This window comes from Equus quagga, chromosome 15 (genome assembly GCF_021613505.1).
Source record: "Equus quagga isolate Etosha38 chromosome 15, UCLA_HA_Equagga_1.0, whole genome shotgun sequence".
Lineage (NCBI taxonomy): Eukaryota > Metazoa > Chordata > Mammalia > Perissodactyla > Equidae > Equus > Equus quagga.
The window spans coordinates 53,012,916-53,025,752 of NC_060281.1; the positions used below are offsets into that span (position 1 = coordinate 53,012,916).

Sequence of the window (12,837 nt, forward strand, 5' to 3'; positions counted from 1 at the left end):
TAGAGGAAAAGCTTTCAGCTTTTCACCATTGAGTATGATGTTAGTTGTTGGTTTGTTATATATGGCCTTTATTATGTTGATGTATGTTCCCTCTATACCCATTTTTTGAGAGTTTTTATAAAAAATGTGTGCTAAATCTTATCAAATGCTGTCTCTGCGTCTATTGAGATGATCATATGATTTTTATCCTTCGTTTTGTTAATGTGGTATATCATGTTGTTTGATTTGCATGTATGGAACCATCCTTGTATCTCTGGAATAAATACCACTTGATCATGGTGTATGATACTTTTAATGTGTTGTTGAATTCCATTTGCTAATATTTTGTTGAGGATTTTTGCATCTAGGTTCATTAGGAATATTGTCCTCTAATTCATTTTTTGTTATGTCTTTGTCTAGTTTTCATATCAGGGTGTGCTAACCTTATAGAATGAGTTTGGGAGTAATCTTTCCTCTTCAATTTTTGGACTAGTTTGAGAAGGATAGGTATTAACTCTTCTTTAAATGTTTGGTAGAATTCAACTGTGAAGCCAGCTGGTCCTGGACTTTTTTGTTTGTTAGAAGTTTTTTGATTATTGATTAAATTTCATTACTAGTAATGGTCTGTTCAGATTTTCTATTTCTTCCTGATTCAGTCTTGGAAGATTGTATGTTTCTGGGAGTTTATCCGTTTCTTCTAGGTTGTCGAATTTGTTGACATATAATTGTTCATAGTAATCTCTTATGATCCTCTGTATTTCGGTGGTGTTGGTTGTAACTTCTCTTTCATTTCTGATTTTATTTATTTGAGCCTTCTCTCTTTTTTCTTGATGAGTCTGGCTAAAGGTTTATCAATTTTATTTTTCTTTTTAAAGAACCAGCTCTTAGTTTCATTGATCTTTTCTTTTTCTTTCTCTCTCTTTTTTTTGTCTCTATTTCATTTGTCTCCACTCTGTTCTTTATCATTTTCTTCCTCCTACTAACTTTGGCTTTAATTGTTCTTCTTTTTGTAGTTCCTTTAGGTGTAAAAGTTAGATTGTTTATTTGAGATTTTTCTTGTTTCTTGAGATAGGCCTTTATCACTATAAACTTCCCTCTTAGAACTGATTTTGCTGTGTCCCATAGATTTTGGACCCTTGTGTTTCCATTTTCATTTGTCTCAAGGTATTTTTTTATTTCCCCTTTGACTTCTTCACTGAACCATTGGTTGTTTAATAGCATGTTGTTTAGCCTCCTTGTGTTTGTATTTTTTCCAGTTTTCTTCTTGTAATTGATTTCTAGTTTCATACCATTGTGGTCAGAAAAGATGCTTGATGTGATTTCAGTCTTCTTAAATTTACTGAGATTTGTTTTATGGTCTAACGTGATCTCAAATGTTCTATGTGCATTTGAAAAGAATATGTATTCTGCTGTTTCTGGATGGAATGTTCTGTATATATCTATTAAGTCCATCTCCTCTAATGTATTGTTTAAGGCCAGTGTTTCCTTATTGATTTTCTGTCTGAATGATCTACCCATTGATCTAAGTGGGATGTTAAAGTCCCCTACTGTTATTTTATTACTGTCAGTTTCTCCTTTTATGTTGGTTAATATTTGCTTTACGTATTTAGGTGCTCCTATGCTGGGTGCATAGATATTTGTAAGTGTCATATCCTCTTCCTGGATTGTTCCCTTTATCATTATGTAATGCTCTTCTCTGCTCTTGTGACAGTTTTTAAGTCTATTTTGTCTGCCCAGCTTTTTTTTGTTTCCATTTGCATGAAATATCTTTTTCCATCCCTTCACTTTCAGTCTGTGAGTGTCTTTACATCTGAAGTGTCTCTTGTAGGCAGCATATATATGGGTCTTGTTTTTTTACCCATTCAGCCACCCTGTGTCTTGAGATAGGAACATTTAGTCCATTTAAATTTAAAGTAATTATTGATAAGTATGTACTTATTGCCATTTTGTTAATTTTTTTTGATTTTTTGGTAGTTTTTCTTCTTCTGTTGCTCTCTTCCCTTGTGACTTGATGACTTTCTTTAGTGTTATTTTTGGACTCCTTTTTATTTTTCGTGTATCTATTATAGGTTTTTGGTTTGTGGTTACCATGAGGTTCATATATAACAACCTATGTATATAGCAGTCTATTTTAAGCTGATGTTCTCCTAAGTTTGAGTGCATTCTAAAAGCCCTAAATTTTTATTCCCTCCTCCCACATTTTATGTTTTTGACGTCATATTTTACCTTTTTTAATTTTGAGTATCCCTTAACTTCTTGTTGCAGATGTAGATGATTTTACTGCTTTTGTCTCTTAACCTTCATACTAGCTTTAAGTAGTTGATCCATTACCTTTATTATATATTTGCCTTCACCAGTGAAATTTTTCTTCCATAATTTTCTTATTTCTATTTGTGGCCTCTTCTTTTCTACTTAAATAAGTCCCTTTAGCATTTCTTATAAGGCTGGTTTGGTGGTGATGAACTCTTAGTTTTTCCTTGTCTACAAAACTCGTTATCTCACCTTCCATTTTGAATGATAACTTCACTGGGTAGAGTATTCTTGGTTATAGGTTTTTTTCCTTCCAGCACGTTGAGTATGTTGTGCTACTCCCTTCTAGCCTGCAAAGTTTCTGCTGAAAGTCAGCTGGTAGTCTTATGGGACGTCCCTTATACATAACGTGTCACTTTTCTCTTGCTACATATAAGAGTCTCTCTTTATCTTTAATTCTTGGCATTTGAATTATAACATGTCTTGGTACAGATCTCTTTGGGTTCGTCTTGTTTGGTACACTGTGTGCTTCCTGGACCTGGATGTCTGTTTCCTTCCTCAGGTTAAGGAAGTTTTTAGCTATTATTTCTTCAGATAAGTTCTCTGCCCCTTTCTCTCTCTCTTCCCTTTCTAAGACCCATATAATGCAAATGTTAGATAGCTTGATGTCATCCCAGAAGTTCCTTAAACTATCCTCATTTTCCTTTTTCCTTATTTTTGTTCAGTTTGGGGAAGTCCTCTGCTCTGTCATCCAGATTGCTAATCCATTCTTCTGCATCATCTAATCTGCTGTTGATTCCCTCTAGTGAATTTTTCATTTCAGTTATATTCTTCAGTTCCTATTGGTTCTTTTTTATATTTTCTAACTCTCTGTTAAAGTTTTCACTGTGTTCATCCATTCTTCTTCCAAGTTCGGTGAGCATCCTTATGACCATTACTTTGAACTCTTTATCAGGTAGACTGCTTATCTCTGTTTTGTTTAGTTCTTTTTCTGAATATTTGTCTTGTTCTTTAATTTGAAACACATTCCTTTGTCTCCTCATTTTGCCCAACTCTCTGTGCTTTTTTCTACATATTAGTTAGATCAGCTACATCTCCCGATCTTGGAGAAGTGGCCTTATGTAGAGAGAGATGCTCCAGGGATGTCCCCTGTGTGGGCTGTGTGTGTCCTTCTGTTGTGGCAGGGCCATGAGTGCTATGGGTATACTGGTAGGTGGGGTTGGCCCATGGGCCAGCTGGCTACTAGGCCCCACAGCATGTGGCCACTGTGGGTGCATTGGGGGGATGGGGCAGACACCCAGTGCAGTTGGCTGTGAGGCCCAGTGACATACAACTGCTAGGGGTGTAGCAAGGGGTGTGCAAGGCCCTGCAGTATGCAACTGTTGCAGGCGTGCTTGTGGGCAAGACAGACCCCTGGTGTGGCTGGTTATGAGACCCAGTGCTGCAAAGACTGTTGTGAGTGCACTGGTGGGTGAGGCGGATGCCCAGTGTGGCTGTTTACGAGACCTGGCTGTGGACAACTGTAGCTGGTGTGCTGGTTGTGGGGGAGGGGGGATAGGCCCCATGCTAACAAGCTCCAGGAAAGATTCCAAAATACTGACAGCTAGTGCTGTTATCAGCATGTCTGAATGAGGTGACAAATATGGCTGCTGCCAGTGTCTGGGTCCTTGGGAGGCGTCCCAGCTGCCTCCTGCCTCTCCAGGAGGCACTCCAAGCTTAGTAAGTGGGTTTCCTGGATGGTCTACTTTTCTATCTGATATTTTTGCACTGGTTTCCTTGTCAAGTGAGTCTGTGTGGCGGCCTTATAAGAATGGTTTTCCTTTCCCTGTAGTTCTGTAGTTTTCCTGGATGTAGTCCCTGTTGATTTTCAAAGACAGTTGTTTTGGGCACTCATCTCTTCTGGTTTGGATCTAAGGCCAGGGTGCCTAATGTGGAGCTCAATTCCCGCGCTCCTCCAGGACAACCTCCGCACCTTTGATATTGTTCCCGATTGTGAGTGCTGTGGCTAGGGTATGGTTTTCTCCCTCAGTGCACTGCATCTCTGCCTCTTCCAGCCCTCTTGGTGTTGTCCCTTGTTGTAGAGGCTCTGTTCGTCCAGTTTCCAGATCTCCCTCAGAGGAAATTGTTCCACCTGTAGTTGTAGATTTTTTGTGTCTGTGGAAGGAGGCAAGCTCAAGATCCTCCTGTGCTGCCATCTTCCAAACTCCCTCTCCTACAGTCCACATTCTTGACTACCATGGTGTGCTGTCATTCCTTCACTCATGTCTTTACCTCTGTGTGTTACACTCTTATAGAGGAATTAATTTATAAAGATAACTTTAAGCTTCCTGAGATCTTCTAGAACATCTCAATAGATTACAATACTAAGTGAAAGCAGTTGGGCATATAGGGTTTTTATTTTTCATAATCCAGCCTTGTAATTCCTATACTTGAAAAAACATTTTTTAGAACATGTTTTTTCTTGTTTCTCATTTTGTGTGGTGGCCAAAAATCCATTCATCTAAAAACACAACCTCTATCTATGATGTATGTAATGGAATTACTTTATTACCCTAAATTCACTTTTGGTATATTTATCTCTAATGGTAGCCATCATTGGGATGAAAGAGGGGAAGTAAAGAACAAAATTCAAGAAAGCTATTTGTAAAGTTTGGTTGCTTCTGAATTTTTGCTAACTTAAATCACTTAACTTTGTGGACCTCTTGTTTAGAGCTGAGGTGATGACATGGAAGTTGTCAGATCAAATCAGTTCACTGAAATAATTTCATTTGCTACCAAAATTTGTGATTTCTTTCCCCACTCCATCTAAATATAGTATTTCATATTTATCTCTTAAGTTGTAGAAAGAGAGGAAATTTGGAAGGGGCTCTTTTAGAAAAGCACAATAAAACTGATTAAAGAAATGTAAGAACTCACCCAGAAAGGAAGCTTAATGGTGATTCTTTCACCTTTGTGTTAAAGCAGAATTTCAGATATGACACAGTTATGAACCTGTACCAAGTAGCCTTGAGATCTACAGAAGGGAGGAGATGTCTTTTTAAGGAGGGAAGAGAGAGAGCATAGCTTGCCCCAAGTGAACTAATGGTGGAGTAAGAAAGCCAATGGTGAAATTTGTGTTCTCAACTCCTCAGTCCCTGTACACCAAACTTTTCTTTTTTCTTCAGGATGAAGAGAAAGTTCTATTCCTGGGATGAATGTATGAACTTGAGAGAAGTTAAGGTAAAATCCTAGAGATGAAGAGAACCCGGGAAGGCCTTAACTACCTCACTTAACTACCTCTATCTCATTCCTGAGGACTGGGGCCAAGGAGATGATTCTTTCTCTGTGGGAAGCAGTCCAAAGATAATTGTATTCTCATGTTTTTCCTTTAGCTTCCTAAAATAAATTAATTTCTCATTTTTCTTAGAATGTCAGTGGAGAACAGAAAATAACTATACCCTCAGATTTGAAAGTACTCTGACTTTTAAAAGAGCATTTTGGGGCTGGCCCGGTGGCCGAGTTGTTAAGCTCGCATGCTTTGGTGGCCTAGGGGTTCGTTGGTTCAGATCCTGGGTGCAGACCTGGCACCACTCATCAGGCCCTGCTAAGGTGGCATCCCACATGCCACAACCAGAAGGACCCACAACTAAAATATATGACTATGTACTGGGGGGCTTTGGGGAGGAAAAGGAAAAAAAGAAGAAGATTGACAACAGGTGTTAGCTCAAGTGCCAATCTTAAAAAAAAAGAGAAAACTTCTTAATGAGAGCATTTTAATTCATATTATCAATGGAACGACAACTTTTTAAATTACTATGTACCATTTCTTTATATTTTATGCTGCATGACTAGGATAAATTTTTGGAGACTTTTGCATTGAACTTCACATGGTAAAGTCAGAAAAAAGTTAGACCCATTTAACAGACTGAGGGAAAAAAGGAGACATTGAAACGTTTGGTAGCTATCGTGGACTTGGTTTATTTTTGTACTTACATTCATTTCTTGAAACAATTCCTGCTTACTTTAACTAAGTATTCGAAGATGTTTTTAGACATGTAAAATATTACAGATATTAAAACTGAATTCATTGATGAATTCATAGGAAATGGGAAATGACTTACCTAGCATTGACGATATTTTGCAACCTTCTCTAACTTTGCTATAAGAATTTTAATGCTGCTTTGCTTTGTTGCAGTCTCTGAAGAAACTTAATCATGCCAATGTGATTAAACTGAAAGAAGTTATCAGAGAAAATGACCATCTTTATTTTATATTTGAATATATGAAAGAAAACCTCTATCAATTAATGAAAGACAGGTATATCTTTATTTTATGAAACGGTAATTTTTTCCCTTACCATCTCCTCCATGAGTTCCTTGGATCCCCTCAGATTGTCACCCTTTACAATATACAGATTTATAACTCCAAGCAGTGGATTTAAATTGATTAGTTCTTTTTATCAAAGGATAACATGTAACAGTGAAGAACAACCAGCTATGACACATACACTGTTTTTCTGTCGTAATCTCTTAAAAGTCAAGATAAATATTTCATATAAACACATACTATCTATCTATACTTTTTGAAACAAAATCTATCTGTAAACACATACTATCTATCTATACTTTTTGAAACAAAATCTATCTGTAGTTTAATATTCAGTAATAAAGCTGGCCTTGGGCAAAATTGAGAAAATGATCTTTGTTGCTCTCCCAAGCATCTTATAAAAGGTTAATGAAAGAATGGAGGAAGAAGTGAAGTAGCTTTCAAGAAAGGATCTAATAAGCTCATTCATTAGGATGCTTAAGTGAATGATAAAATTTAATGTGTTATAAACCCCGGGGAAATTCTCATGTTGATTTTTAAACCTATGAACAGAATCTCTAATGAGGGAGAGCTTCAGGCATCTGCTGTGAGCTTGGATATGATAATATTTTGGTGGTAACTTCTGTTCACATCTGGGAGATTAATGTCCATTTTGCCTGTTTTTAAAGCCAATATTTTTTAACAAAAGATCCTAAAATACTTGGGAAGTAAATTTCTCAGTGGAATGATGTTGATTTCTCTCTCTGAATTTCTTTTATAGACACACACATATTCAACGTCTAAGGATGTTGAGTGAATTTTTCCTTAATTGTATTTTTCCTTCTTTCAAAAAATACTTATTGACTACCTGTGTTCCAGGCTGATATCATTATAACATTAATAACAGTTAAAATAAAAGTGAAGAAAATTTCTACCCCTCAGAGTGGTGTTTATTTTTCTAGAGTTCTTTCTAGCCCGTGTATACAGGCATGCATGCTTTTTACATAGTTGTAATTTTAGTGGTGATAATTTTTTTTATTTCATTCATTCACTTACAAGCATTTTTTTATGCTAATGCATAATCTTCATAGTTACCATAGTTAGTATGTTCTGTTAAATAATGATACCAAGCTTCACTTATTTATTTGAACTATTTAAAAGAAATAACTATCAATGGGAGAATAGGTTGGTAATTATAGTGTGTAATATTGATGGAGTTATTTTGTAGCCATTAAAAATAATAATTATATTGGGGCCAGCCCTGTGGCTGAGTGATTAAGTTCACACACTCTGCTTCGGTGGCCCAGGGTTTTGCTGGTTCGGATCCTGGGCTTGGACCTAGCACACTCATGAAGCCATGCTGAGGCAGCATCCCACATAGCATGACCAGAAGGACCTACAACTAGAATACACAACTATGCACTAGGGGGGCTTTGGGGAGAAGAAGAAAATGAAGAAGAAAAAAAAAGATTGGCAACAGATGTTAGCTCAGGTGCCAAACTTAAAATAATAATAGTAATTGTACAGATTATGAAAATGCTTACAAGTGCTTATAAAAAAACAGAAACCAAAATTGTATTTATGTAACATTGATATCTAATATAAAAGTTTTACATGCAAATGGATTAGAACTGGGTTAGAATACTGAAAAATCAAGATATAGGCATACCTCAGAGATACGGTGAGTTTGGTTCTAGACCACTGCAATAAAGTGAATATCAAAATAAAACAAGTCACATGGCTGTTTTGGTTTCCCAGTGCATATAAAAGTTATGTTTACACTATACTGTAGTTTATTAAGTGTTCAATAGCATTATGTGTAAAAAAAAAACTATGTACCTTAATTAAAAAATACTTTATTGCTAAAAAATGCTAACCATCATCTGAGCCTTCAGTGAGTTGTGATCTCTTTGCTGGTGGAGCATCTTGTAAAAAAAACACAGTATCTGCAAAGCACGATAAAGCGAAGTGCAATAAAACTAGGTATGCCTGTAATTTCTTAATCAAGTGGTAAGATTATGGATAATCTTAACTTTTTGGCTTCTAATACTAATTTATGCTCTTTAAATTGCATGAAATGATAAACATATGCATGGTATATTGAGATACAGTTATGAAGAAAAAGAAATTAAGTACAATTATGCGTCCTTAACGATAGGAATACGTTCTAAGAAATGCGTTGCTAGGCAATTTTGTCATTGCGCAAACACCATAGAATGTAATTACACATATTTAAATGGTGTAGCCTACTACACACCAGGGCCATATGGTACTTATGGAACCACCATCATATATACGGTCCGCTGTTGACTGAAATGTCATTATGTGGCACATGACTATATGTATAAATAGATAAAATATTATACTTTCAGTTGACTTTGACAACAATATATATAAACCTGTCGTTGTAAGTGGTTAATGCAATAGCAAATGAACACTAAAGAGTCAACTTTGGAATTTCATGATTCATTTTTGGATTACTAAATTAAATGGAAGGAAAGTTATATTGTTAAGAATATTATCAATGTGAAAGGTATAAATTTAACTGTTAACAATTGTATATGGTAAAAGGCTGTTTGAGGTTAAGTGATATTTTTACGCTTTGTTTTTGGTAGCTTAACTTCCTGAAACATTGTTTTGAGGCTCAAGATTAATGTAAAGGCCTTTTTTGTTCAAGTACAGTCATGCGCCACATAGTGATGTATATAATGCTGGTCCCGTAAGATTAGTACCATACAGCCTAGGTGTGTAGTAGGCTATACCATCCAGGTGTGTGTGAGTGCACTCTATGATGTATGCACGGTGACGAAATTGCCTAATGACGCATTTCTCAGAACGTATTCTCATCATTAAGCAATGCATGTAAACTTCTTTTCCATTTCAATTGAAGACCAATATACATAATCCTTTGTTCTGATACCATAACCGTACCTTCAGCATATAGCATTCTTTTTACAAATTTAAATTGTTGGCAAGGCTAAAAATATTGTTTCTTTTAAAATTTATTTTATAGTTTACAAAAGTTAGTTTTAAAAATATTTCAATAACATATGATCAGTACTATTTTCAAATTTGATATAAGACCAGTGTTTATCTTTCCCTGTCTGTTGTGTGTTTCTAGCCCATTTGGTGGGACATTTTAGAACATTACATAAGCATATAATATAATTAATAATGTTGAAAAATAGTCCATTTTCCATATGTTGAGAACATTTTGAATGAACACTCTAATTAATCATGCTGAAATAAAAATGTTAGAAAATGTTGAAATTATGATAAAGTTTAAAAGCTTAAAATGATTACTTCCAAAACATGGATGTCTTCAGTGTCAAAGAGGAATTAATTCAGGGTCAAAGAATTACTGTGTTGATCGTATTAATTTGTGGCATTAATATTTTTCAGCCTTAATTTAGACCTTACTAGGATCTTACTTTAGGTTTTATGTAAATACCATATAAAACTGCACTGTACAATATGGTAGCTACTAGTCACACGTGCCTATTGAATTCTTGAAATGCAGCTAGTCTGGATTGAGCAGTGCTGTTGTAAATGTAAAATAAATTACACACCAGATTTTGAAGACTTGGTGCAAAAAAAAAAGTAAATTCATTAATAATTTTCTATATTGATTACACATTGAAATAACATTTGCTATATATTGGGTTAAATAAAATATACTGCTAAAAATTAATTTCACCTGTTTCATTTGCTTTTTTAATGTGGTTACAAAAAAAATTTTAAATACATAAGTGGTTCTTATTTGTGGCTCTTATTATATTTCTATTGGACAGTACCAATATACAGTACAGAACTGAAGCAGTTATGCCCATAAAACTCTTAAAGCCTACATACTACAGATTTGCACACTTGGCTTATCTGACAGTTATTAGTTTTCCAATTTACTTTGCTCCTCTTGGGACACTTTAGAATTTAGCTATTGAATATTTGTGCAATACATTCAGTATTGGGTTTGAGTTTTCGCCAAACATCAAAAAAATTCTAATTTTCACATTTTAAATATATGACCTTTAACACTATAAAGCTATAAACCATACCTTTAGCCAGTATCCTGGAGGCCAGCGGGCTGCAAGGGAGAAGGAACATCCACCTTCTTGTTTGTTTTGCTCGGTTGGTTAACAGAATTACGTGACTGTTTATTTGTTCATTTCTTTACAGAAACAAGTTGTTCCCTGAGTCAGTCATCAGAAATATTATGTATCAAATATTGCAAGGGCTGGCATTTATCCATAAACATGGTAGGTTTCTTTTAAGTTTCATTTCCCTGCCTCTTTAGATTAGCCTCAGGGTCATGCACAGGAATTGTATATAAACTTAAATAATGTTATATTGGATAAGTACAAGTTTGGAGTATGTGCCTATATACACTGACATTTTTATTTTAAAAATTTAGAATTTCTATAATTCTATATAAAATAGAATTTCTATAATCTATAACTATCTTCCTCTGTGCCAGAATTTTTTAACAATATCATCGTCAGCCTTTAGTCTCAGACATCATAAACCCATCCTGCAAGCTCATCCCCCTAATTTTACCATGGAAATGAAAAAATATATATGATAAGGCCCCTCTTTTGGAAAAGATTGGAATGCTTTGATCTACCATAACCAATTATTAACATTTAAATAGTTTAAAGCAGCCATGCTATGGTATTTTATAGTTTCCTTTTGTATTTACATTTAGTTGTTTCTATTCCTTGAGTGAAATTAAAGCAAGTGCTTGTCCTTATTTTTATGAATTTCTTATTTATGTAATCCTAATTCATATAGTTTTTTGCATATAAAATAAAAATAATTAGTCCAAAAAGTTAATATGATTATTATGAAAATGTTCAGTAACCATTTGTGTAGAATCGCTAGATGTTTAGGTACGAAATTGGAAAAGTCAGTGCCGTACCATTGCAGCATTCTGAACATGGGCATTCAAAAATCACCGTCATTAATCTCCTTTCGTGTTTCATCCGATATTTTATGTTTTCTTTTCTCATTTCTCTGCTATAGAAAATAATTTATTTTCTAAAAATGCTATGCAGAATTCCACATAGGCACTGTAAGAACATTCCTGAATCCCCAGTTTTTTGTTTTATATAAACTATTAAGGTCTTTAAAAGTCTAAAACCCATGATAATATGTTACAATCCATTGGTAAAAGTCATTTATTGTTAATTCCGTGGAAGTAATACGTGCTATTTTACTTGTTCATAATGGCTTCCTGATCTTCAGCCCATTTTTAAAGTCTAGGCAGCATGGTAGCTCTTGATATTCACCTGCGTTAATTTATGCTAATGAAGCAAGAGTGACGTGGGAAATCAAGTGCCTCAGGAATTCTTTGATTTTTGGAAAGAGCTTTGTGTTTCACTGATATTTTTTTAGGCTAGTAATAAAATTGGTTTAGATTCCTGGGATGTATATCAACTATCAGCAACTTCAGCGCATAAGGGATTAAGGAGGAAGTTAGCTTGGAATTTAAAAATTGTTGCTGAAAGTAAATAACATATGAATAATATAGGATTGGCTTTATAATTGACTATGTAGTGATTTGGGAAACCAGACCCCAAGAACAATAGACATTTTTATAAAAACTAAATTTTCTTTGCTATAGTTGATAAGCATCTCAGACGCAATACTTTGAGAAAATAGAGATTTTTAAAATAGTGGCTGTCAAAATATGAGACTAATATTTTACTTAAAATAGGGCCAAGTTACCAATATATTTATATTAGTGAGGATGGGGAAGACCTCCACTGTACAAATATGTAATTGGCTTAATTCTCTAAGATTTTATGGATTAAGTCACTTTACCATCACGTGTTCCCACTCTCTTTTCATATTATAAAAGTGTAATGTATTTCCCTCAGAAGTTAGTGAGTCGGATCTTAACAGCTATTTTGAGTAAGAAATACCAGGTAAACTGAGTACAAAACAGTTGTAGGTGACATAAGTGTAGAGCCCACGCTGGCTTTGAAGGGTTTAAGAAAGTTTAGACTTAGGAAGTCTTCGTAACCCAAAGCTACATGAAATCCGTCTCATGAGCATCACCCGTACCCCTTACCAGGCCTGTTCTTTGCAAGATCATTGGACCTCAAGCCATCTGTGTGCAAATGAGTGTCCTTCAGATCTCCCGTAGGAATCCGCAAGGAAGCTTTCACGTATTTCTTCTTCCTGGCTTTTCTGCCCATTTTGTCTGGGCTGCCCTTTAGCTTCTGTAACTAACCATTTATTTTATATATTGAATTGGTAATATAAGCATTATAATTATTGGGGTTTTCAAGAAGGCAGCAGCCAGGGCGAACTGAGCTGTTAAGT

At 35.1% G+C, this 12,837-nt stretch overlaps 1 protein-coding gene across 9 annotated transcripts in view; it reads left to right on the forward strand.

The window, feature by feature from the left end:
* The window catches only part of MAK (male germ cell associated kinase), a 64,896-nt gene that overhangs the window by 16,708 nt on the left and 35,351 nt on the right, over positions 1–12,837 (forward strand). For all 9 annotated transcript variants that reach the window (XM_046641312.1, XM_046641316.1, XM_046641319.1 and 6 more), the window contains 3 exons: positions 5,394–5,448; positions 6,404–6,525; positions 10,690–10,769. In XM_046641312.1, the coding sequence (XP_046497268.1) occupies positions 5,394–5,448; positions 6,404–6,525; positions 10,690–10,769 (257 nt within the window). The remainder of the gene's footprint in view (positions 1–5,393; positions 5,449–6,403; positions 6,526–10,689; positions 10,770–12,837) is intronic.